The sequence below is a fragment of the Balaenoptera musculus genome, chromosome 6, assembly GCF_009873245.2.
Source record: "Balaenoptera musculus isolate JJ_BM4_2016_0621 chromosome 6, mBalMus1.pri.v3, whole genome shotgun sequence".
NCBI classification, from domain to species: domain Eukaryota; kingdom Metazoa; phylum Chordata; class Mammalia; order Artiodactyla; family Balaenopteridae; genus Balaenoptera; species Balaenoptera musculus.
Window position 1 is genome coordinate 2,349,457 of NC_045790.1, and position 27,557 is coordinate 2,377,013.

Below are 27,557 nucleotides of genomic sequence, written 5' to 3' on the forward strand. Positions count from 1 at the left end.
ATTTACATGTTCTGTTTGAGCAGGCCATTTAGGTCCAGGCCTACTTTTGTGGGGCTTTACTCCAATGACAGTTTGGCCTTCTGAACTCTTGTAATGTTAATCTGGTCTGCTTTGTTGTTCCGGTGCTGATGGAGCTCCTGCTCAGTCCATCCTGCTGTTATTCTGTGAGGATGAAGTTGCTTCCCTGCATCACCTGCTGTTACTGAAAATCTCCTGAGGGTGGGGGTGAGGGGCAGATGCCACTGGGCCTGGTCTCCTTGTCATTAGGTGGACAGCATGGGGACACAGAGCTTTGTGGCAACTGCTGCTATGGGTAGATGGATCACCTGCTCATGTACCAGTTGTTGAGTAGACTGGGACAGTCCAGGGCTTTGTTGCCACTGGTGGGTCAAACTGCCCTCCAAGTCACCTGCTGATGCTCCAGTTGTGGGATGGGGTTGGGACACCCTGGGGCTTCACTGCTGCCCATAGTTTAAACCACTCACCAGGACCCCCCTGTGGCACATATTGGGGTTCTTCTTTCCTAGTACGTTGGCAAGTGAGAGGATTTTCTTGGGGTTTTTTTGTTTGGTTGGTTTCTTTGTTTTTTGGTCTATCTCTATGGTGGATCTGGATTGCAGGCATGTCCAGCACCCAGTCCATGATATACAGGAGATGTAACTTCCAGAGTATTTAATTGTATTTAGGCGGGAAGAGCAGGGAAAAGTGAGTCTATGCCATCTTGTCCTGGAACAATGCAGAAGTCATTTTTTAGCAGCTAGGGTTTCTGCACTGCAATACGCTCTACGATAAGACCAGTACAGTTGACCCATAAACAATATGGATTTGAACTGTGAGGTCCACTGATACTTAGATGTTTTTCAATAGTAAACATACTACAGTCCTACACGATCTGCGGTTGTTCAATCCATGGATGAGGAGCTGCAGACATGACTTGGAGGAACCATGTATACAGAGGGTAGGCGGAGGGTAGGCTTAAGTTATATGCAGATTTTCAACATCAAGGCAGGTTGGTGCCCTCATCCCTGCATTGCTCAAGATTCAACTGTATATTAAGGTTACACAAAGTTACCTGGGATTGCTGTAAAGACTAAAAGAGAGCCTTATGGGTTGAACTGTGTTCCCCCAGAATTCATATGCTTAAGTTCTAACCCCTAGTACCTCAGAATGTGACCTTAGTTGCAGACAAGATCTTTATCAAGTTAAAAGAGATCATGAGGGTGGGCTCTGATCCAGTATGACTGGTGTCCTTAGAAAAAAGGGGAAATTTGGAGACAGACGCCCGTACAGGTAGAACACCATGTAAAATGAAGGGAGAGGCTGGGGTGATAACTCTACATGTCAAGGAATGCTAAAGATAGCCAGGCAACCACTAGAAGACAGGGAGCAGATTCTTCTCACAGCCCTCAGAAGGAACAAACCCTGCTGACATGCTGATCTCAGACAACTACCCTACAGACTGTGAGGTAATAAATTTCTGTTGTGTAAGATATTTAGTTTGTGGAATTTTGTCACAGCAGCTCTAGTAGACTAATACAGAGATAATGCACATAAATTGTTTAACATAATGTCTGGCATAGTAACCTTTCAATAAACAGTTGTCATTTATTACTTAATTTTTGGTTTAACTGTCTATCTCCTTTACTGCTTAAGTTCTCCTGCTGGCACAGAACCTAATATATTAGTCAATAAATGTTTGTGTAATACTAAAACAATGAGTGAAAGAATGAATTAAATATTTAACACTTCACTGCACATTTTAAAGGCATTTTTCCATTAATGTAAATAAATACAGAATGACTTAAGATGAGGTAGTAAGACAATAACATTTCTCAAGGTAAATGATACTGCTTCATCATTTTTTATAAAATTCGTAAGTGTTCTGTTAAATCATTCAACAGAAGAAAACAGATAACCAAGAAAATTCTTGTATATGTGTACCAGGAGACATGTACAAGAATGTTCAAAGCAGAAACTAGATCCAACCTAAATATCTACTGTCAGGTGAATTACCTGTGGTATATTCATACAACAGAATATTATACAGCTAAACCCAACTATGTAAATGAATCTTAGAAAAATAATGACGAATGAAAAAAGGCAAGTCGCAATCTATATACAGTAGGATATAATTTTTATAATGCTCAAAAATAGGCAAAAGAGAACAAGACATCATTCAGACACATATACGTAAGTGGAAAAAGCATTTTTAAAAAATCCATAGGAATGATATATCCAAAATTCAAGATAATGGTCACCTCTGGGAGAAGACAGAGGAACAGTCAGGACAGGGGTTGACAAACTATGGTTCAGGGGCCAAATTCAGGCTGCCACCTGTTTTTTTATGTTTCATAAGCTAAGAATGGTTTTGCACATTTTTAAATGGTCAAAAAAATGAAAAGAGTATTTCATGACCACATAAAAATGATACGAAATCCAGATTTCAGTCCCTAAGTAAGTTTTATTGAAACTCAGCCATGATCACTCATTTACACAGTGTCTATCGTTACTACTTTGCTACAATGCAGAGTTAGTAGTTATGACAGAGATCTTATGGTTTGAAAAGACTAAGATATTTACAATCTGGCCCTTTACAGAAAAACACCCACCAATCCCTAGATTAGGGAACAGTACACAGATAGAACTTAGTGTTCTACCTCCTGGGTATGTTATTTTGCTTGATAATTTACACATATATATTAAATATATGCTTTTTTATGTACCAAAAATTATATTTTAGAAGGACAATAAGGGAATCATTTTTTTAAAAGAACTGAAAAAATTATCTTCTCAAAATGAACAACTTAGTGTTGAAGAACTCTACAAGAGTCAGTAAACTACAATCCTCAGGCCAAATGCGGGCCAGCTGCCTGATGGTGTAGATAAGGTATTTTGGTTTTTTTTTAAACATCTTTATTGGAGTATAATTGCTTTACAATGGTGTGTTAGTTTCTGCTTTATAACAAAGTGAATCAGCTATACATATACATATATCCCCATATCTCCTCCCTCTTGCGTCTCCCTTCACCCTCCCTATCCCACCCCTCTAGGTGGTCACAAAGCACCGAGCTGATCTCCCTGTGCTATGCGGCTGCTTCCCACTAGGTATCTGTTTTACATTTGGTAGTATGTATATGGACATGCCACTCTCTCACTTCGTCCCAGCTTCCCCTCCCCGCCCCATGGTGTCCTCAAGTCCATTCTCTATGTCTGCATCTTTAATCCTGTCCTGCCCCTAGGTTCCACAGAATTTTTTTTTTTTTTTAGATTCCATATATATGTGTTAGCATATGGTATTTGTTTTTCTCTTTCTGACTTACTTCACTCTGTATGACAGACTCTAGGTCCATCCACCTCACTACAAATAACTCAATTTCGTTTCTTTCTATGGCTGAGTAACATTCCATTGTATATCTGTGCCACATCTTCTTTATCCATTCATCTGTTGATGGACACTTAGGTTGATTCCATGTCCTGGCTATTGTAAATAGAGCTGCAGTAAACACTGTGGTATATGACTCTTTTTGAATTATGGTTTTCTCAGGGTATATGCCCAGTAGTGGGATTGCTGGGTCGTATGGTAGTTCTATTTTTCGTTTTCTAAGAAACCTCCATACTGTTCTCCATACTGGCTGTACCAAGTTACATTCCCACCAACAGTGCAAGAGGGTTCCCTTTCCTCCACACCCTCTCCAGCATTTATTGTTTGTAGATTTTTGGACGATGGCATTCTGACTGGTGTGAGGTGATACCTCATTATACTTTGGATTTGCGTTTCTATAATGATTAGTGATGTTGAGCATCCTTTCATGTATTTGGTGGCAATCCGTATATCTTCTTTGGAGAAATGTCCATTTAGGTTTTCTGCCCAGTTTTGGATTGGGTTGTTTGTTTTTTTGATATTGAGCTGCATGAGCTGCTTTTAAAATTTGGAGATTAATCCTTTGTCAGTTGCTTCATTTGCAAATATTTCCTCCCATTCTGAGGGTTGTCTTTTCGTCCTGTTTATGGTTTCCTTTGCAGTGCACAAGCTTTTAAGTTTCATTAGGTCCCATTTGTTTATTTTTGTTTTTATTTCCATTTCTCTAGGAGATGGGTCAAAAAGGATCTTGCTGTGATTTATGTCATAGAGTGTTCTGCCTATATTTTCCTCTAAGAGTTTTATAGTTCTGGCCTTACATTTAGCTCTTTATCCATTTTGAGTTTATTTTTGTGTATGGTGTTAGGAAGCGTTCTACTTTCATTCTTTTACATGTAGCTGTCCAGTTTTCCCAGCACCACTTATTGAAGAGGCTGTCTTTTCTCCACTGCATATTCTTGCCTCGAAGATCCCACATGCCACGGAGCAACTAAGCCCGTGTGCCACAACTACTGAGCCTGCGCTCTAGAGCCCGCATGTCACAACTACTGAGCCTGCGCTCTAGAGCCCGCATGCCACAACTACTGAAGCCCACGCGCCTAGAGCCAGTGCTCCGCAACAAGAGAAGTCACTGCAATGAGAAGCCCGCATACCGCAACGAAGACCCAATGCAGCCATAAATAAATAAATAAATAAATAAATAAATAAATAAATAGATAGATAGATAAATAAATAAATAAAATTTAAAAAGGTGACCCTGACCCTATGGGTGTGGGTTCATCTCTGGGCTTTCTATCCTGTTCCATTGATCTATATTTCTGTTTTTGTGCCAGGCCCAACTGTCTTGATTACTGTAGCTTTGTACTAGAGTCTGAAGTCAGGGAGCCTGATTCATCCAGCTCTGTTTTTCTTTCTCAAGATTGCTTTGGCTATTCGGGTTCTTTTGTGTTTCCATACAAATTGTGAATTTATTTCTTCTAGTTCTGTGAAAAATGCCATTGGTAGTTTGATTGGGACTGCACTGAATCTGTAGGCCGCTTTGGGTAGTATAGGCATTTTCACAATGTGGATTCTTCCAATCCAAGAACATGGTAAATCTCACCATCTGTTTGTATCACCTTTAACTTCTTTCATCAGTGCCTTATAGTTTTCTGGATACAGGTCTTTTGTCTCCCTAGGTAGGTTTATTCCTAGGTATTTTATTCTTTTTATTGCAGTGGTAAATGGGAGTGTTTCCTTAATTTCTCTTTCAGATTTTTCATCATTAGTGTGGAGGAATGCAAGAAATCTGTGCATTTTGTATCCTGCTACTTTACCAAATTCATTGATTAGCTCTAGTAGTTTTCTGGTAGCACCTTTAGGATTCTCTATGTATAGTACCATGTCATCTGCAAACAATGACAGCTTTACTTCTTCTTTTCCGATTTGGATTCCTTTTATTTCTTTTTCTTCTTTGATTGCTATGGCTAAAACTTACGAAACTATGTTGAATAATTGTGGTGAGAATGGGCAACCTTGTCTTGTTCCTGATCTTAGTAGAAATGGTTTCAGTTTTTTCGCCATTGAGAACGATGTTGGCTGTGGGTTTGTCACATATATGGCCTTTATTATGATGAGATAAGTTCCCTCTATGCCTACTTTCTAGAGGGTTGTTTCATAAATGGGTGTTTGAATTTTGTCAAAAGCTTTTTCTGCATCTATTGAGATGATCATATGTTTTTTATTCTTCAATTTGTTATTATGGTGTATCACATTGATTGATGTGTGTACACAGAAGAATCCTAGCATTCCTGGTATAAACCCCACTTGATCATGGTGTATGATCCTTTTAATGTGCTGTTGGATTCTGTTTGCTAGTATTTTGTTGAGGATTTTTGCATGTATGTTCATCAGTGATATTGGCCTGTGGTTTTCTTTGTGACATCATTGTCTGGTTTTGGTATCAGGGTGATGGTGGCCTTGTAGAATGAGTTTGGGAGTGTTCCTCCCTCTGCTATATTTGGGAAGAGTTTGAGAAGGACAGTTGTTACCTCTTCTCTAAATGTTTGATAGAATTTACCTGTGAAGCCATCAGGTCCTGCGCTTTTGTGTTTTGGAAGATTTTTAATCACAGTCTCAATTTCAGTGCTTGGGATTGGTCTGTTTATATTTTCTATTTCTTCCTGGTTCAGTCTAGGAAGGTTGTGTTTTTCTAAGAATTTGTCCATTTCTTCCAGGTTGCCAATTTTATTGGCACATAGTTGCTTGTAGTAATCTCTCATGATCCTCTGTATTTCTGCAGTGCCAGTTGTTACTTCTCGTTTTTCATTTCTAAATGTATTGATTTGAGTCTTCTCCCTTTTTTTCTTGATGAGTCTGGCTAATGGTTTATTAATTTTGTTTATCTTCTCAAAGAACTAGCTTTTAGATTTACTGATCTTTGCTATTGTTTTCTTCATTTCGTTTTCATTTATTTATGATCTGATCTTTATGATTTCTTTCCTTCTGCTAACTTTGGGGGTTTTTTTGGTTCTTTCTCTAATTGCTCTAGGTGTAAGGTTAGGTTGTTTATTTGAGATGTTTCTTCTTTCTTGAGGTAGGATTATACTGCTATAAACTTCCCTCTTAGAACTGCTTTTGCTGCATCCCATAGGTTTTGGGTCGTCGTGTTTCATTGTCATTGTCTCTAGGTATTTTTTGATTTCCTCTTTGATTTCTTCAGTATCTCTTGGGTTATTAAGTAGTAGTGTATGTTTAGCTCCATGTGTTTGTATTTTTTACAGATTTTTTCCTGTAATTGATATCTAATCTCATAGCACTGTGGTTGGAAAATACACTTGATACGATTTCAGTTTTCTAAAATTTATCAAGGCTTGATTTGTGACCCAAGATATGATCTATCCTGGAGAATGTTCCATGAGCACTTGAGAAGAAAGTGTATTCTGTTGTTTTTGGATGGAATGTCCTATAAATATCAATTAAGTCCATCTTGTTTAATGTATCATTTAAAGCTTGTGTTTCCTTATTTATTTTCATTTTGGATGATCTTTTCATTGGTGAAAGTGGGGTGTTAAAGTCCCCTACTATGATTGTGTTACTGTCGATTTCTCCTTTTATGGCTGTTAGCATTTGCCTTACGAACTGAGGTGCTCGTATGTTGGGTGCATAAATATTTACAATTGTTATATCTTCTTCTTGGATTGATCCCTTGATCATTATGTAGTGTCCTTCTGTGTCTCTTGTAATAGTCTTTATTTTAAAGTCTATTTTGTCTGATATGAGAATTGCTACTCCAGCTTTCTTTTGATTTCCATTTGCATGGAATATCTTTTCCCATCCCCTCACTTTCAGTCTGTATGTGTCCCTAGGTCTGAAGTGGGTCTCTTGTAGACAGCATATATATGGGGCTTATTTTTGTATCCATTCAGCCAGTCTATGTCTTTTGGTTGGAGCATTTAACCCATTTACATTTAAGGTAATTATCGATATGTGTGTTCCTATTACCATTTTCTTCATTGTTTTGGGTTTGTTATTGTAGGTCTTTTCCTTCTCTTGTGTTTCCTGCCTAGAGAAATTCCTTTAGCACTTGTCGTAAAGCTTGTGTGGTGGTGCTGAATTCTCTTAGCTTTTGCTTCTCTGTAAAGGTTTTAATTTCTCTGTTGAATTTGAATGAGATCCTTGCTGGGTAGAGGAATCTTGGTTGTAGGTTTTTCCCTTTCATCACTTTAAATATGTCTGCCACTCCCTTCCTGGCATGCAGAATTTCTGCTGAAAGATCAGCTGTTAACTTTATCGGGATTCCCTTGTATATTATTTGTTGTTTTTCCCTTGCTGCTTTTAATATGTTTTCTTTGTATTTAATTTTTGATAGTTTGATTAATATGTGTCTTGGCATGTTTCTCCTTGGATTTATCTTGTACGGGACTCTCTGCACTTCCTGGACTTGATTAACTATTTCCTTTCCCATATTAGGGAAGTTTTCAACTATAATCTCTTCAAATATTTTCTCAGTCCCTTTCTTTTTCTCTTCTTCTTCTGAGACCCCTATAATTCGAATGTTGGTGCATTTAATGTTGTCCCAGAGGTCTCTGAGAGTGTCCTCAATTCTTTTCATTCTTTTTTCTTTATTCTGCTTTGCAGTAGTTATTTCCACTATTTTATCTTCCAGGTCACTTATCCGTTCTTCTGCCTCAGTTATTCTGCTATTGATTTCTTCTAGAGAATTTTTCATTTCATTTATTGTGTTGTTTGTCATTGTTTGTTTACTCTTTAGTTCTTCTAGGTCCTTGTTAAACGTTACTTGTATGTTCTCCATTCTATTTCCAAGATTTTGGATCCTCTTTGCTGTCATTATTCTGAATTCTTTTTCAGGTAGACTGCCTATTTCCTCTTCATTTGTTTGGTCTGGTGGGTTTTTACTTTGCTCCTTCATCTGTTGTGTGCTTCTCTGTCTTCTCATTTTGTTTGACTTACTGTGTTTGGGGTCTCCTTTTCGCAGGCTGCAGGTTCATAGTTCCTGTTGTTTTTGGTGTCTGCCCCCAGTGGCTAAGGTTGGTTCAGTGGGTTGTGTAGGCTTCTTGGTGGAGGGGACTAGTGCCTGTGTTCTGGTGGATGAGGTTGCATCTTGTCTTTCTGGTGGGCAGGTCCGTATCCAGTGGTGTGTTCTGGGGTGTCTCTGAGTTTACTATGATTTTAGGCAGCCTCTCTGCTAATGGGTGGGGTTGTGTTCCTGTCTTGCTAGTTGTTTGGTATAGGGTGTCCAGCACTGTAGCTGGCTGGTCGTTTTAGTGGCGTTGAGATGGAGATCTCTGGGAGAGCTTTCGCCTTTTGATATTATGTGGAACTGGGAGGTCTCTGGTGGACCAATGTCCTGAACTTGGCTCTCCCATCTCAGAGGCACAGGCCTGACACCCGGCCAGAGCACCAAGACCCTGTCAGCCACGCAGCCCAAAAGAAAAGGGAGAAAAAAAGAAAGAAAGAAAGAAAAGAAAAGAAAGCTATTAAAATAATGAATTAAAAAAAATTAAAAAGTAATAAAAAAAAAAAGAGGAGAGCAACCAAAACCAAAAAACAAATCCACTGATGATAACAAGAGCTAAAAACTATACTAAAAAACAAACAAAAAAAATGGACAGACAGAACCCTAGGACAAAAGGTAAAAGCAAAGCTGTACAGACAAAATCACACAGAGAAGCATACACATACACACTCACAAAAAGAGAAAAAGGGGAAAAAAAATATATATTGTTGCTCCCAAAGTCCACCTCCTCAATTTGGGGTGATTCGTTGTCTACTCAGGTATTCCACAGATGCAGGGTACATTAAGTTGATTGTGGAAATTTAATCCGCTGCTCCTGAAGCTGCTGGGAGAGACTTCCCTTTCTCTTCTTCGTTTGCACAGATCCTGGGGTTCAGCTTTGGATTTGGCCCCTCCTCTGCGTGTAGGTCACCTGAGGGCATCTGTTCTTCACTCAGACAGGACGGGGTTAAAGGAGCAGCTGATTCGGGGGCTCTGGCTCATTCAGGCCAGGGGGAGGGAGGGGTACGGAATGCGGGGTGAGCCTGCGGCAGCAGAGGCCGGCATGACGTTGCACCAGCCTGAAGTACGCCATGCATTCTCCCAAGGAAGTTGTCCCTGGATCACGGGACCCTGGCAGTGGTGGGCTGCACAGGCTCCCGGGAGGGGAGGTGTGGAGACTGACCTGTGCTTGCACACAGGATTTTTGGTGGCTGCAGAAGCAGCCTTAGCATCTCATGCCTGTCTCTGGGGTTTGCGCTGATAGCCGCTGCTCGTGCCTTTCTCTGGAACTTGTTTAGGCGGTGCTCTGAACTCCTCTCCTCGTGCATCCCGAAACAATGGTCTCTTGCCTCTTCAGCAGGTCCAGGCTTTTCCCCAGACTCCCTCCTGGCTAGCTGTGGCACACTAGCCCCCTTCAGGCTGTCTTCACGCAGCCAACCCCAGACCTCTCCCTGGGATCTGACCTCCGAAGCCCGAGCCTCAGCTCCCAGCCTCCGCCTGTCCTGGCAGGTGAGCAGACAAGCCTCTTGGGCTGGTGAGTGCTGGTTGGCACCGATCATCTGTGCAGGCATCTCTCCGCTTTGCCCTCCGCACCTGTTGCTGCGCTCTCCTCCGTGGCTCCGAAGCTTCCCCTCCACCCTCCCCGTCTCTGCCAGTGAAGGGGCTTCCTATTGTGTGGAAACCTTTCCTCCTTCACCGCTCCCTCCCACTGGTGCAGGTCCTGTCCCTATTCTTTTGTCTCTGTTTTTTCTTTTTTCTTTTGCCCTACCCAGGTACGTGGGGAGTTTTGTGCCTTTTGGGAGGTCTGAGGTCTTCTGCCAGCATTCAGTAGGTGTTCTGTAGGAGCTGTTCCACATGTAGATGTATTTCTGATGTATCTGTGGGGAGAAAGGTGATCTCCACGTCTCACTTCTCCGCCATCCTGAAGGTCTCCTAGATAAGGTTTTACCAGCACAGCCCTGCCCATTTGCTTCAGCTTTCACTGCCACAGCAGAGTTGAATAGTTACTCAGGACGGCATATGGGGTGCAAAGCCTAAAACACTGACTATCTGCCCTTTTACAGAAAAGGTCTGTCTACCCCTGCACTACAAAGTCATCAAATCCACACGTTTTACCTAAAGTAAAGCAAATACTAATATGGGATATAAAAAGGAACAAACAGCAAAGCAAACTAGCTAGAAGAATGATCTCGAAAGTCAGACACACTGGGCTTGCATGCTGCCTCTGGACATACCAAGTGATCTCGGGCAAAGTACTAATGACTGAGTCAGTTTCACAACCTGTGACCTTGGAATAAAAATCCCCACTGCAGAGAATTACTGTCAGGATTAGATTCTAAGTAACTTTAGTTTATTTTTATAAATACTGCTCAGAGAAAAACAAAGAAACAAACCACCTGGTTTGAAGTCTTACTTATTAAGAGTTTCCTTAAACTTCATTTTTAAAAAATGTCAAATTACCTGAACAGGGAAAATTTTGAATTCGCATACAAGCATATGAAATTACTCTGAAATCCATGGTTACTTTAAATTATAATTCAACCTAAAAATTGTTTATGTCCTAAATGCTTATTCACAGGTCGGGGACTTTCATTTCATTTTGCCGCAGAAACAATGTTGTAATCATTATGATTTCCCAAAGCAGTTAATAAAATGTACTGATCAAATAATTTAACTACAGCAGTTTCCCAATTCCAGAGGATTAATCTTTAAGACTCAGAACTTATTCTTAACCGTTTAGGTTTGATTATTTATAATGAGGTTGTTAAGTATTAGAAAACACATATTAGGTTTAAGACGTGTATCTGTCACAATCTCTTTAAGACTGCTTCTCTTCATCAGCAAAATGGATATTTTATGACTGGTTATAAGGATAAACCACAGTGTAATATATATACATTTTCAAACTGTACAAACAAATCATGAGTATTAATATTTATCAGTGGAAAAATATTTATTATGTGCTACCTTAAATCACTGGTGTTAATATGTTTTTCTTGAAGAGTCAGGGTTATTACCATAAATATCCATCACAGTCCTGTGCTACAGGTACAGTTGTTATATAAAGGTCTCAGTAGTTACAATGCAGAATGCTGTCAGAGTCCAAAAAATAAGCATTAATGACCACTATAAAAGTAGTCCCCAAGTAACACCAGTTTCTCCTCATTCATCACATCAAGGTCTCTGTTGATCAATCTCTCCCTGATTGCTGAATGTTGTAAATATCTGACAACATAGTGCATGTCTAATGCAAACTGACTGGCAAAGAAAATTACTAATCTTGCCAACGATGAAGGGTTTCATGAAGATGATAACAATGATACTGGAAAAATTTTTCAAATCACACGTAAAACCGTCTACAAATACAACAGGATTAGATAAACTAAGTGAATTTTTTAAAAGTGCAAAGAATTATGATGTTGGTCCTTCAAAATATTATGGGTATTAAAAAATTCAGAAATGATCTTTGGAAAACTGCCAAAATCTCAGCCATTTTTGCAAGAAACAGCCCTCTTTTATAATATAGTTATAAAACTGAAACATACAAAAATTGTGACGTGAAGGGTATACCACCTTTCATCAATTCTAATATGAACATTGTTCACATTTTAACATCTCTGAAATGGGGTGCATCTTACAATCAATAGCATCTCTATGATCTGTTATAATGTTATAAACTGTGGGCCGGGCAACAATTACAACATAGATGTTACTGCCTGAGAATGTATGAACTTTGTCAATTTTTTATTTCTTGGCGTCATAACTGGACAACCTCAACTCCTCAGTTTTAAACTAAAAAAATCACATACTGGCTTGTTCAAGAGGAAACAGGAGCCTAGTAGTTGTTGAAAACCTTCCATTGATTCCCTCTGATAAGAGCAAGAAAGCACCAGCACCAAAGCTTGCAGACTGGTGCTGACTCCCTGCGAGAAAATTCGGGTTCTCTTTTAAGAATCGCTGAAATCTCAGTGTAATCTCAGGATAATATTATTTGAGAAAACATGAACGTCAATGACCCTAATTTTAAAAACGAATGATTGGAAAGTCAAAGTATGAAAGTAAAGTAGATTTAGGAATGTATACCTTTACCAATTTATTTCATTCATATTTTCCTTTGTATGGATGCTCACGAATAACATAATAAAAAAAATCCAAAAGACTGATTTCAACAAGTATAAAATAAAAAGGTTAAGTGATAAAAAGCATTGTATCAAGTTAAACTGGCAAGATTTTTTCTCTTTTAGTCATATATATAATAACAATATACCCTATAGTTGTATCTTAGATTTGATAAAATACATACTGTATTCATTACACAATTCTAACAGAAAAATTATAATCCTCCTCAAGTTAGTTACTTTCAGAATCAATATGGACTTGGAAGTATATCCAAAATTCTGACAAATATAAGACAAAATAATTTTTAAATTTCATTTTTCAAGGTAAAATCCCAATCAAACCCTTTTTCCACTCTTCACTACAAAATGTGGGTCTCTATTTTAGCTGGATTTACTTTAAGTGGCTTTTCCCAACATGAATGCTGCTGGGCTAAGGAGGGTCTCCTACACGAGACACAGGGCTGGCTGACTCAGCACCTCACGCTGAGTGAGCGACGGCTCCCAGGCTCCTGGCTGTTTCCAGAGGAGACTGCGAGGCTCTCCCTGAGGCCTCTCCTCCCTGAGGCTCCCCGGCGGCTTCATTAGAGCTGATAAACTCTCGGAGCAGCCAGGTCTCCCTGTTCCAGCCTGTGCAGCATAAACGTGCAGTCCAGACCTGCAGCACAGAATCAATCGTTTTCCCATGGCAATAACGGAATGCCTACTCTTTGAAGATACACGAGGCCGGCAAAATTAGAGAGCTTTACGTAAACTACGTAAGATGCTGTGCAAATTAATAGTAATTACTTCTAGAGTTAATCACCATCCCCTCCTCAGCAGGAAACAAATGCAGTGGCAGTAAAAACATGTTTACCTTCCCCCTGAATCTCTCCCACAGCCTTGGCCACAGTCCCCAAGGCAACAAGGCAACAGAAAGGTACCATGAACTCTCTCACGAAGATAAGGCAGATGGAATCTCAGTAGAAACTAGAAACAGTGTCTTCAGGGAACTGCAAATAGTCTGGTATGGCTGAAGTTGAAGGGAACGGGAAAATCAAGAGCAGTAAGAAAGACAAAGGGTAGACCCCTTGTGCTAAGCTACCAGGTTTAATTTATCCTCTAAACAATAAACAACCACTGAGTAATTCCAAGCAGATGGGCAATGTGTTCCATTTGGCTTCAGAAAGACCACCTTGGCAGCCCAAGCCAAAGATGCATTAGAAGGATCCTCAATTAGAAGCAGTGAGATGAAAAGACTAACAAGAGGTAAGGATCTCAACAAGGGCAAAAATAACAAAAAACAGAAAGGAGGAGGTGGCTACGGGATATTCAGAAGGCAGAAAACGCGATCTGGTCGCTGACTGGCTATAAGTTGGGTGGGTCGTAACAGAGAGAAGATGCTACGAGATGGCTTTCAAACCAGAACCCCCAAAGTCAAGCCATCTTTGACGGTGATTCTCTGCAGCAGGATGGGTACTACAGGAAGGGCCGTGGGTCTGAAGACAATGAAGCAAATTTGGTTTTGGAAATAAAAAAATGAAGTACAGAAAGCTCTAGTCCCGGGTAAGATGGAAGCACACGCACCCCCTTTCCCACTGAACGCATGATAAAGTGCAGGCACATCTGGGGCCCCTGAAAAGTAAAGAGAGGCAGGCAGAGTCAAGAATGCCAGAGCTCAGAGTACCTGTGAATGCACGATGAGGGTACTGCATTTTTAAAACTGCGGTATCTTCTGGCCTAAACCTAACTTGGCCAAAAACCCGAAACTGAGCACTCTGGTAACGACAGCAGTAACTCTGGTTATCTCTTCCAGTTCCGGAGTGGGGAGGGAACTCTTAGGGAAAACTTAAGGAGAAAGTACGAAATGTTCCAGTTTTTTTCTTTCTCTCTCCTTTTTTTCTTGTGCTGCAGCCCCCAAGAAAGCTCACTGCTGTGGTGGCAGCCGAGACAGCAAGAGGAGCTTCTGGGAACTACAATGGTGAGGGAGGGACCCTTTTTCTCCTGTGACGTTCATACTCCAAAAGCCAGAGCAAAGCCTGTGGCCTCTCCCTCTCTCCTTCTCTCTCTGCCTCTGTCTGTCTGTCTCTCCTCCCACCGCTTCGCTCTAGGAGTGAGGGAGCCCTAGGTATGCGAGGCCTCAGACTGAGAGGTGAGCCCAGGAAAAGGCACGCATCAGACCAATGGCACACTGTGGGGCTCCGGAAAATGGCCCCAGAGTTGTTATAAAATCCTGGGGTTGCCTGCATCTGTGTGTGGGCAAGACCCTGCTCTGCATGAGCACAGGGCTGGCCGACAGACTTCCACCCAAATCCCGGGTAGACAACACTGCACAGTGCACACGAGGGACAGAAGGAAAATAGGAATTTGAAGCCTGACCCCGACAGGTCAACTGCCTGCTAAAACAAATAAAATCAACAGCCTCCGTAAAATTTAAACAAAATCCAGAGTCTAATAATGTAATATTCCAAATGTCCAGGGTACAACTCAAAATTAATCAGCACATAAAAATCGACAAAAATCTCAACCTACCTGGGAATATACAATAGACAGATTATGATTAGATGAAACACATGATATAATTATGTGACAAAAACTTCAAAGAAGCTATTTTAAAAGTGTTTGAACAGCAATCAAGTGGTGAAAAAAGGTTAAAATAGAAAATATTAGCAGAGAAAGAAAAGAAACAAGGAAAAACCAAATGGAAACACAAGAAACGAAAAAATACAATTACCAAAATAAAACCCTCCCTGGCTGGACCAAATAAGCAGAATAAAGATGAAAGGGGAAAGAGGAAGTGAACCTGAAAACAACAGAAATTAACCAATCCGAACAACAGAGAAAAAAACTGTAAAAAATTGAACAGAGCTTCACAAACCTGGGGAAAAAGAACAAAAGGTCTAACATTCATGTCATCAGAGAACCAGAGAAGAGAAAGAGCAGAGCTGAAAAAATATTTGAAGAAATAATGGCTCAAAAATGGCATAAGGCATAAATCTGCAAGTTCAAGAAACTTAGCAAACCACTAACAGAATAAACCTAAAGAAATCCATGCCCAGAGACAACTTAATCACACCGCTGGAAACTAAGGACAAAGAAAGAATCTGGAAGCATCCAGAGAAAAATAAGACATATCTGCAGGAGAAAAAAAGGTGAGGATTTCTCTTCAAAAACTATGGAGGACAGAAAGCAGTGAAGTAACTTTTTAAATGAAAATAGAAATGAACTGTCAACCCAAAATACTACAACCATCGAAAATACTGTTTAGAAATAAAGATGAAATAAAACTAAGAGGATTTATAGCCAACAGACCTAACCTAAAAGAACTGCCAAAGGAATTTCTTCAGACAGAGAGAAATTATATAAGAAGAAATTTGGATCATTAGGAATAAGTGAATAGCAAGAAAAATGGTAAATATTTGTGTAAATATAAGAAAGTATTCCTGTCCTATTGCCTTCTTAAACATGTTTGAAGTTGCAAGCAAAATTTATAACACGGCCTAATGAGGATTTAAATGTATGTAAATGTAATATATAAGACAACTATGGCATAAAGGGTAGAGGGTAAGGGTACCTACATGATGGAAAAATTTCTACATTCCAAACTGAAGCAGTAAAATAGTGTTTACAGCTGACCCGGGAACAACAAGGGGTTTGGGGCACTGACCCTTCATGCAGTTGAAAATGAGGTAACAAATAAGTGTTGTTAAAAGCCACTAACTTGTACTAATTTGTTACATGGCAAAACAAAAACAAAAACAAAAACAAACCCCTCCACTAATATGAGGAACAAAAAGAGATTACATTTTGGTAAGAAAGGTCAATTTACTCTAAAACCCCAACAATTCTAAATGTGTATGCTCTCTAAAAAAAAAAAAAGAAAGAAAAAGAAAGAAAGAAAGGAAAAACTGACCAAACTAAAAGGAGAAACAGATAAATCTACAACTATATTTGAAGACTTCAACTCTCCTATCTCAGTATCAAACAATGTTGGCATAATGTCAGTGTGGATCAAGTACTAAAAAGCACCATCAACTCACTGGATCTAATTGAAACATATAGAACTCCACTCAACCACAGCAGGGTACACTTTCTTTTCAAGTGCATGTGGAATATTCACAAAGATAGATCATATCCTAGATCAAAGTACAAACCTTAACAAATGTAAAATGACTGAATGAAGTCCTACAAAGTATGTTCTCTGATCATAAAATAGAACCAGAAAACAATAACAGAAAAAAGTAGGAAAATGTCCAAACACTTGGAAATTAACCCATTTCTAAGTAATCCATGGGCCAAAGAGGATGTTTCAAGGGAAATTACAATAAATTTTGAACTGAATGAAAATGAAAATAGAACACAGAAAAATTTGTGGGGTGCAACTAAAGCAGTGCTTAGAGGGAGATTTATAGCCTGCAATACCAATATTAGAAAAGAAAAAAGGTCTCACCCTCAGCTGTCTAAGCTTCAACCTTAAAAGACCAGAAAAGCGGGCTTCCCTGGTGGCGCAGTGGTTGAGAATGTGCCTCCCAATGCAGGAGACACGGGTTCGGGCCCTGGTCTGGGAAGATCCCACATGCCACATGCCGCAGAGCAACTGGGCCCGTGAGCCACAACTACTGAGCCTGCGCGTCTGGAGCCTGTGCTCCGCAACAAGAGAGGCCGCCATAGTGAGAGGCCCGCGCGCCGCGATGAAGAGTGGCCCCCGCTTGCCGCAGCTGGAGAAAGCCCTCGCACAGAAACGAAGACCCAACACAGCCAAAAATAAATAAATAAATAAATTAAAAAAAAAAAAAAAGACCAGAAAAGAGCAAAATAAACAGAAATCAAGCAGAAGGAAGATAACATTGTGACTGTACCTTATGCTACTGAATTGTGTATTTTTAAATGGTTAAGACAGAAAATTTTATGTTTTGTGTATTTTACCACACTAAAAACATTTTCTTTCATGGATCATAGATCTAAAGGTTAAAAGTAAAACTATAAAAATTTTTTGAAAAATAGGAGCAAATCTTCATGACTGCTGGATAGGCAGAGAGTTTTTAGACATGATAGAGCAAAAGCATGATCCGTAAACAAGAAACCTGAAAACGTACACTTTATCGAAGTTAACACCTTGTGCTCTGTGAAAAATATTGTTAAGAGAATGATAAGCCAAACTGCCACTTAGGAGAAAATATTGGCAAGTCACTTACCCAATAAAAGATTTGTCCAGTATATAAAGAACTCTCAAAGCAAAACAGTAGCAACACAACACAATTAACATGGACAAATTACTCAGACACATGGTTCTCTAAAGAGGATATAAGGATCACAAATAAGCACAGGAAAAGGAATTCAACATCATTAACATTTAGAGAAATGCAAATCAAACCACAATCAGATACCCCTATACATAGATTAGATGGCCAAAATAAAAAACAGCGACAATACCGAATGCTGATGAGGATGTGGGGCAACGGGCGCTCTTGATCACTGCTGCTAAGAAGGCAAAATGGTGTGAGTGCTCTGGCAAATGGCTGACTTTTGAAAACTCAAGTTAAGTCTACACTTACCACATGATCCAGAAAAGCCACTCTTGGGCATTTACCCCAGAGAAACAAAAACTTACTCTTCTCCAAACACCTGCAAATGAATGATCAAAGCAGCACTGATTATAATTACCAAAAACTAGAAACAACCCAAATGTCCCTCGGTGGGTGAATGAACAAATGAACTGTAGCACATCCATACAATGGAAGACCACGCAACAACAAAAAAGAAAAAGTTACTGATATATGCAACAACCTGGATGAACAGCATTAAGGTGAATGAAATAACCCAACCGCTAAAGGTTATATACTATTATATACCACACACAAATACCATATAAGACATTCTTGAAAAGACAAAACCATAGTAATGGAGAATAGACAGTGGCTGCCAGGGTATTAGGGAGTGAGGGGACAGCATGACTATGTTGAGAGTACAAGAGAGTTTTGGGGTGATTGAATGGTTCTGTATCCTGACTGTGGTGGTGGGTACGTGAACTTATACTTGTGTTAAAATTCATAGAACTGGAGAAGAAAAATAAAGTTAATGCTATTGTATGATGATTTACATAATAAAAGGAAATTTTAAAAATAAGGTGCCAATGTGACCGCTAGGAAATGATGTCCAGAAGGCAGCTAGACAGGATGGAAGTCAGGAGGGTAGTCTGCGTAACTGACAGAGACTTTGAGGTCACCAGTCCCTTGCAGAATAGTAAGTGAGATCACCCCAGGGTATTAACTTACAGTGAAAAATAACCAAGGACAGAACCCCAGGAAATATAAGCCTTAGAAACTAAAGAAGAAGAGGATCCTGTAGAAGAAGATATTAAGAAATAATAATCAGGAAAGTAAGGGGAAAAACAGAGAATTTGGTGTCACAGAAGGCAAGGAAGAAATTTTGAAGAAGTAACTCATGAGATCAAATGTCACAGAAAGGTCAAGTAAGATAAAGATTTAAAATACTCTATTTGGCAAGATGGACATCGGTGACTTCTGTTTCAACAGGATTATGAATAGCAGGTAAGCAACGACGGAGAACAGAGCTTCATTCATTTGAGGTGTCTGGCTATGAAAAGGAGGAAGGAGCTGGGAACGTGAGAAACATGAATATATTTATGGGCTATGCCAGGAAAGAAGGGAAGTTCAGAAAAGAGAGGAAACAAGTGACAGAGTAAGGAGGACCCTTGAGGAAACAGACAGCATGGCCCAGAAGATAAGGCCATGAAAGCGTGGGCTCTCAAGTCAGACCTCAGGGATTTAACACGATGTAATCTATCATTTGGTTGCTGTAAAGCTCAAGCTGTCACTTTAGCTTCTCCACCTCTGCCTCAGTGAGATGTAAGATGGGAAGACGACAGAACCTGCCTCAGAGCACTGCTATGAGAAGTTAGTTAATACAGGTATAGAACTTAGAACTAAGCCTGACACATAATCATCCAGTAAATGACCAATGTTAACAATTACCAGCATTATAATCATCAAATAGGATGGAACAGGAAGATTACTTTTGAACAGAGGAAGTTATATCTTTCTCTGAGACTGGAGAAAACAAGGACAGATTGGATAAAATTATGCATAAGTTTATAAGTATGGAGGCAGAAAACGTGATGAAATGTGGGATTCTTAAGCCCAATTTTCTCTGTGATGCAATGATTATCTTCACAGAAAGGGAAGAAGGATGAAACCATGGAGGAAAGTCCCCACTGTGGGCAACGGGAGAGGCTGCTGACCATGGAGATTCAGAGGACAGCCGAGAAGGACTGACAGCTCTGCTGAAACCAGAGGCCATAAACCCATCCGACACTAGTCATCACAGCTTTAACTTTCTCCAGCAGTGTTCAGAAGCCTGAGAGTAAAAATATTCACTAACTGAGTTACACATAATAAAGAGGGATATGCCCACTCAGAAAGAACGGCTCTGTGGGAGCATGGGGAGCATATAATTGAGTGAATTTAATGATCAGTGACTCCCATGAGCTTTAAAAGCATCTCTTTTAGAAACTATACAAATGTCCATCAACTGAGGGCTGAACAAACAAACTGTGGTACATTCACACGATGGAATATGACTCAGGAATAAAAAAGAACTACTGATACACACCAGCCTCAAAACTCTATATACTGTATGATAATTTTACATGAAATTCTAGAAGAAGCAGGACCACAGTGACAGGAAGCAGATCGGTGGTTGCCAACGGCTGGTAGAAGACTGACTGTCACGGGGCACAAGGAAACTTCTGCCTCCAGTTTTGCTGGGACACGACTGCCTCACAACACTGTTGGCTTACGGTGTACACGTAATGACTTGACACACGCATGTACTGAGACAGGATCACTAGGGTGATCACTGTGGTAAGTTTGGTTATCACCCATCATCTCACATACCCACAGTTCCTTCTCTGGTGGCAAGAGGAGGAGCCTTTTAAGAAATGATGGAATGGTGCTGTCCTGTGATTGTGGCAGTGGTTACATGACTACATACACTTGTCAACACTCACCCAGATACACACCTAACACTGGTGAATTTCACTGTATTTAAACTTCATGTTAATACAGCTGACTTCTTACAAGGCTCTGTGTGGACACCTGGGTTGCGTGCTCCACCACCAAGCACGGGCTCCAGACAGCTCCTCCCCCTCGCCTTGTCTACATCCCCAGACGCGGCCTCTAAGTCACAGGCAAAGGGACTGTGGCGGGCAGAACCTGCAGAAGACCCCCAAGGCTTCCTGATACCCACCCCCACTCCCCAGGTGTGCAAGTCCGGTGGGCTGTACCCCCAGGATTGGGTCACGAGAAATGGGATGAGGGACGTTAAGCCAGTGAGCTGACCATGAAATGCGGAGTTTTCCTGGCTGGTTGTAGAAGCGGCAGGTGGGGGGTTGATGCACGGGGAGTTCTTTGCCGCTGAGATGAAGGGGCCACGTGGTCCCAGTCAAAGCTCTCAGACAGCGAGGCCTGAGTTCCACAGCGGCAGGGAGGGAAGTCCTGCCAGCACCCTTAGGGGTCGGTGAAGACAGCCGAGCCTCCAGCTGAGGACACAGCCGTTGACACCTCCACCTCAGCCTCAGGAGACCAGGAGCAGAGAACTGTTACAACGTGACAGAGTCCTGGCCCGGAGAAACTGTGGATCATAAATTTGTGTTGCTTTAAGCCACTACATTTATGGTAATTTGTTATACAGCATGGAAAAGGAGAGGCCAATTTTAAACAGTCCCTCTACCTCATCATAAAAAAGTTCCAATTTAGAACTTAAAATTGTGTGAACTTAAAATCTTAAAATCCCCACAGCTAACCTCAGTCTTAGCCTCTGTTCTTTACCTCACGCTTGTCTAACACCAGACTCTAAGTTGTTGCAGAGAGAAACTATATCTGAGTAAAGCTTTAATTAAGTTATCTTTAATCAATTAATTAACCTATTACCCCCAAAGTGTTTAACACACTGCCTAGTTGTTATATTAGTGAATAAAGAAAGTAATATATGATGTACACACCCAAATATACTGAAAAGTAAAAATTCTTCACTTTTTAGCCACATTTTTCTAAAGTAAAGTTTCATGTGTACATATAGTCATCTAGGGAATGAAGAAACACTATACAGGTTAACAAAACGAATCTTGGAAAGTCGTATAAAAATCAGTCAACAATGCACTGATTTCTAAAGCACATCTTTTAAAAATGATAAAACAACAAAATGAAAATACTAATATCTGATTGCAGTGAGACCATGGCCTCCCCTTCTTCCAAAATTCTAGACTTGAGAAGTTGTTAAGCGAATGCGTATCAGCACTCACAAACAAGTGAAATTCTTGGTAGTCCCAAGAACAGAAGGAATCCAGAGGTAAGGAAAGTACACACATGGGTTTAAGATGAGAAGCGTCATGAGCACAGCCTGTAGGGAAGAGGCCTCGGCAGCGGATGTGAGCAACAGGAGGCTGCTCTGCGATGAGCTGGCAGCCGGGGCACGAGGGGAACGGCAGCAAATGGCGCTTAAAGAAGAGGTCACCCAGCACACTATCCATCTCCGTGAGCAGCTCCCTTCAGACACGAGTGATGAGAGAGCCCGGAGTGAAAGGCTGGGCCGGTGCCCCAGGTGACCGGTGACACCCTGGAAGGTGGGGTCTCCAAAGCCCAGAAAATAAGCTGCCATGTATTTGCCTAGCCGAACAGCAATGTGTCCCACCCATCCTCTACTCTGATGGAACACTGAACAGAGGAGAGGTCAGCAACACGTGCCCATCTCGCCAGGGGGCCACCCAAACAGAGGCAATGAAGGGTAAAATAGACACCCCCAAACATGAACACACCAGCAAGAACACCAAACGTACGAGGGATGCCAGTACCATGAAACGGGGAGCAGACTTAAAAACTGAAGACACCGAGGTGACATGGCCAAGAGTGCACTAAGAACAAGACCTTATGATAACCAAAGTATCATCAGAGAAATGAGCACATGATCAAGGAGCTTTCAAGGAAAACTAAGAAGATTCATGGACATGAGAATACAAGGTTCTAAACTTAAGAGAAAACATCACTGGATGAGCTGAAGAGCAGAGTAGACAAAACTAAAGAACATGTTACGAGCTGAAATTTGGGCCCAGGAATCCTTCCAAAACAGTAAGAAGGGACAAATGGATAAAAAAGATGAAATAAAAGTACAGAAAAAAAGACATTTGATGCAGAGGTTCCAATCTATCCATTTAATGGGAGTTCTCTTAAGGAGAAAAAGAAGAAGCAATATGGGAAGAAGCATCAATTAAGAATGTCCCAGAACAGAAGGTGAGTGCTCAGACTGAAAGCATCTGGTTAGAGTCACGACAGGTCAGTTAAAAAATACCGAGAACACTCAAGTGATATTTCAGAACATGGAAGGTAGAAAAACAGTGCCAAAAGCTTTCAGAGAGGAAAAACCCCTTACAGAGGAACATGAAGGAAAACAATATCACAAGACTTGAGAGCGACAATGAGACCATGATGAGGCAGCAGCTTCAAGGTGGGGTGGGGAGAGCTTGCAACCCACATTTCTTCACCCAGCAAACTACCAGCCAAGACTTCCACTTGCAGCCGCGGTGGAGTAACAGGGACCAGATCTACCCTCCCACCTTCAGCAACTACAAGTCTGGACGAAGCAGATGAAACAACGATTTTCCAACACTGGCAAACAGGCAGCAAAAGCAGATGAAACAACAATTTTCCAACACTGGCAAACAGGCAGCACAAGACAGTGATCCTTGTGAGAAGAGCAACAAGTGAGGTAAGCTCAGTAATTGCCCAGTTTCCAGGCTGTAGCACAGGGAGAGGGTGTCCTGAGTTAGGGAAACAGCAGCCAGAGCCTGGGAGGGTGAAGAGCACTAATATTTGCAGGAAGGGGTACCAAGGAAGAGAGAGCTGCCCAGAGAGTCCTGGAATCGGCAGAGGTTTCCCCTGAGTCTCCTGCTGAGTGATGGTTACCATGATGTCACCAATCCCTCAGGCTCGCTGAGGGCTGGGAACACATCACACTTCCAACAGCCAGACTAGAAAGGCCTCCAAATCAACAGAGCATTGGAGTACCACCAATCCATCACCAGAGCGTCAAGAGTACTGCCTCGCTTTTCTGGTAAGTGGCCTGAGGTGACCTCTAAAAATGGTTCGCTATTCACTTGACCCAGAAAACCCCACAAAATCATGCAAGTCGAGAGGTTCAAATCTTCGTGTTCACTTTAAGAACACTTGTGAAATGGCCCAGGCCATTAAGGGTATGCATATCCGAAAAGCCACCAAGTATCTGAAGGATGTCACTTTAAAGAAGCAATGTGTGCCATTCTGTCATTACAATGGTGGAGTTGGTAGGTGTGCCCAGGCCAAACAGTGGGGCTGCACGCAGGGTCAGTGGCCCAAAAAGAGTGCTGAATTTTTACTGCACATGCTCAAAAATGCAGAGAGTAATGCTGAACTTAAGGGCTGAGATGTAGATTCTCTGGTCACTGAGCATATCCAGGTGAACAAAGCCCCCAGGATGTGGCGGAGGACTTACAGAGCTCATGGTCGGATCAACCCATACATGAGCTCTCCCAGCCCCACTGAGATGATCCTTACTGAAAAAGAACAAATTGTTCCTAAACCAGAAGAGGAGGTTGCCCAGAAGAAAAAGATATCCCAGAAGAAATTGAAGAAACAAAAACTTACGGTCCCGGAATAAATGCTGCAAAAAGTAAATGCAAATAAAAGTAAAAAAAAAAAGAGTACCGCCTGAGCGGTGGCGCCAAGTGCGTTCTAGACAAAAGGCTGTTCTCCACCTGCCTAGCAAAGCTGAGAATCAACCTTGAAAGACTCACACTATTTTCAAGTAACATAACTGCATCACAGAATAAATTTATTCATTTGTATTTAAATACAAAAAATCCAAGATAAAATACACAATGCCAGGTATCCAACCACAAATTACCAGGTGGGTAAAGAAGCAGGAAAAGATTACCCAAATGAAGAGAAAATCAATCAACAAACAGACTCAGGAATGACACAGATAACAGAATTAGTGACAAGGTCATTAAAAAGGTGACTATAATCATATTCCATATGTTCAAGAAGGTAGAGAAAAGTGTAAGTATTATAAAGACAGACATGGAAAGTATAAAAGTGACCCAAATAAATTTTAAGAGATTAAAAAATACAGTATCTGAAATGAAAAATATACAATGTCTGGATGGGATTAAGAGCAGATTACACAAAGCAGACAAAAAGAGTAATGAACTTGAAGATACAGTAACAGAAGCTACCCAAAATCAAACACAGGAAAAGGACCAAAAAGAAATGAATAGAGCATCAGCAAGCTGACATATGGGTACTGAGCACCCAGAGGAAAAAGGAGAGGAGAACAGAAAAAAATGTTTGAAGAAATAATGGCTGAATTTTTCCAAATTTGATAAAAACAATAAATCCACTGATCCAAGAAGCTCAATGAACCCCCAACAAGATAAAAATGAAGAAAATTACACCAAGATACATCTTAATCAATCCACTTCCAGTGATAAGGAGGAAATGTTAAAAGCCGTCAGAGAGAAAAGACACATTACACACAGAGGAAAATTTAAGAATGAAAGCAGATCTCTGGTCAGAACAGGCGTGCCAGGATGTTAAGTGGAGAAACATCTTTAAAGAACTGAAAGAAAAAGAACTCTCAACCTATAAGACTACATCCAGCAAAAATATTTTTCAAAAAAGAAGACAAAATGCTTTTTCAGAGATATAAATGCTAAGCAAATTCACCAGCAGACCACCACTACAAATTAACATTTAAGTGTGAAGACAAAATAAGGACCATTCCAACAAATCTTTGACAGTTTCTCTCCAAAAGGTTACGAGAGGATAGTCTCCATCGTGAAGACAAATAAACTGAGGGAGGACAGTAGTATATAAGGAACTGTGCTGAGGAAAGAAATGTGTAAATCTTGGTAAGTCTAATAACTGTTTTAAAATATTTTTAATTAAAATCTGTAACTAAAATTCCAGATGCTACTAACATGGGAGAAATAGGGCAAGGGAAAACAAAGGAGGTTCTCCTCTGTCTATAGAGAGGCTACAAATACAGATTAATTCCAGGTATTAGAAAAACAAGCTGATGGGTGTTAAACATATACAGGGTAACCATTAAAAATTTTAACTATTTTTCTGTGATATTATTTCAAAGAAAAAAATATCCTAAGTTGGAATAATTATATTAATTAACTCATAAAGATATCACTTATGGACTTACAGTAGATCTAAGTCTAAAGAAAACATATTACCACACAATTGACCTATTTCCTACGTGAGCATGATGCTTCACGGGTGCTGAGCTGACAAACAATCACCATTTGTTCTGGGGACAAAAGGTGAAAAGGCATTTGTGTACCTCTGCAAGTCAAAACTATTAACTATTGAAATGATGGTCTAAAACTGTTAATATTTTCTTATGTACACGACTTAATTCAGTTAACGGGCATAATTAGAGGCTTTAAAATACTTTTGTTCCTAATTTGCTTTTGAGTAAATGCACAGTTACATGGATATTTACCCAAATGTTTATTTCCCATTTTTCTTCTACAATTCTTTGCTACTTAAAAGTATTTAAAACCAAAAGCATATTGGAAGAAAAAAGTAATGTAAGAACTTATTTATTTAATATAAATATCTGGGTTGCTATACCTACTTCAACTCTTTTAAAAGGAAGGATACAGCTACGAACTTACTCTCAATTAACCAAGGAACAATAGAATTTCACGCATGGCATAAAAGAAATAGCTGAAGAGAGGTTAAATGCTCTGCAAATGTTCAGAGGAAATGTTTGTAAAAGATTACGACTCTTGTCGTTTATACCTACCTTGTTCCAGACCTTCTCTTTGAATACTAACATGTTCAAAAATCTCAAAAACAAAATCCTACCATATGCCCCTCAGCCCGAGCCTTGTTCTGCCTCGCTTCCCGTCTTCGCTGTAGAAACTCTTCTACCTGCTTTGCTCTTTCCACAGCCAGCTGCCCCTTCTGCCTGAGGAATTTGGACAAACAGCAAAGTTAGAAATTCTGAACATTAAATATTTCAAAAAGTTTAAACTTATACTTATTCTACATATTTTCTTCAGAGATATTTGCAAAATATGAAGGCTGATATGAAAATCTTCCTCTGTAATAAAGAAATTGCTATACATATATTAGAATCTACCACTTAAATTGGAGACATTATTATTTTAAATAGGGGTAAAATCTACACTGCTATGTTCATTTAATCTATTCTACTTATAGACACATACAATGATTTTAGACTATACCTATAGAAAAATCTCAATAGTCTTCAAGTAGGTAAGCTTATTTCAGAACTCTGCATCAAATATATCAATCAGTATGAAAGTAAGATTAAAGCAGCAGAGTAGCAATTTCAAAGCTCATCAAAAATAATGAAGAGTTTATGTGAATTTTCAAAACTGCAGTAAAAAGTGAAGTCTGAATTCCTTGAAAATCACAACTATTAAAAAGAAAAATGGATAGATCAGGGGAAAAAACTAAAAGCACACTTATTTGTTTCCATCTTTTCCAATTACATTTCTGTATACTCCTCTAACAACTATGAGAGAATGTAAACATGTTGGGCTTAGACGACAACTAAAAAATATCAATGACATTTTGAACATCTAATGTATATTGTGTGGGACTTCCCTAACCAGTGGCACAGTGGTTAAGAATCCGCCTGCCAATGCAGGGGACACGGGTTCGAGCCCTGGTCCGGGAAGATCCCCCATGCCTCAGAGCAACTAAGCCCATGCGCCACAACTACTGAGCCTGTGCTCTAGAGCCCGTGAGCCACAACTACTGAGCCCACGTGTCACAACTACTGAAGCCCGCGTGCCTAGAGCCCTCTGCTCCGCAACAAAAGAAGCCACCGCAATGAGAAGCCTGCGTACTGCAACGAAGAGTAGCCCCCGCTCACTGCAACTAGAGAAAGCCCACGCAGCAACAAAGACCCAATGCAGCCAAAAATAAATAAATAAATTTATAATATATATTGTGTCTGCTACCGTGTACTAAGAAAGATACAAAAATAAACAAAATCCACCCCCCATAAA

At 40.2% G+C, this 27,557-nt stretch overlaps 1 protein-coding gene and 1 pseudogene across 10 annotated transcripts in view; one reads left to right on the plus strand and one right to left on the minus strand.

The window, feature by feature from the left end:
• Positions 1–27,557, minus strand: part of NEK1 (NIMA related kinase 1) — a 224,060-nt gene that overhangs the window by 91,602 nt on the left and 104,901 nt on the right. For all 10 annotated transcript variants that reach the window (XM_036855394.1, XM_036855395.1, XM_036855392.1 and 7 more), the window contains one exon: positions 26,383–26,485. In XM_036855394.1, coding sequence (XP_036711289.1) covers positions 26,383–26,485 — 103 coding nt within the window. The remainder of the gene's footprint in view (positions 1–26,382; positions 26,486–27,557) is intronic.
• On the plus strand, positions 23,470–24,259 carry LOC118896863 (annotated as a pseudogene).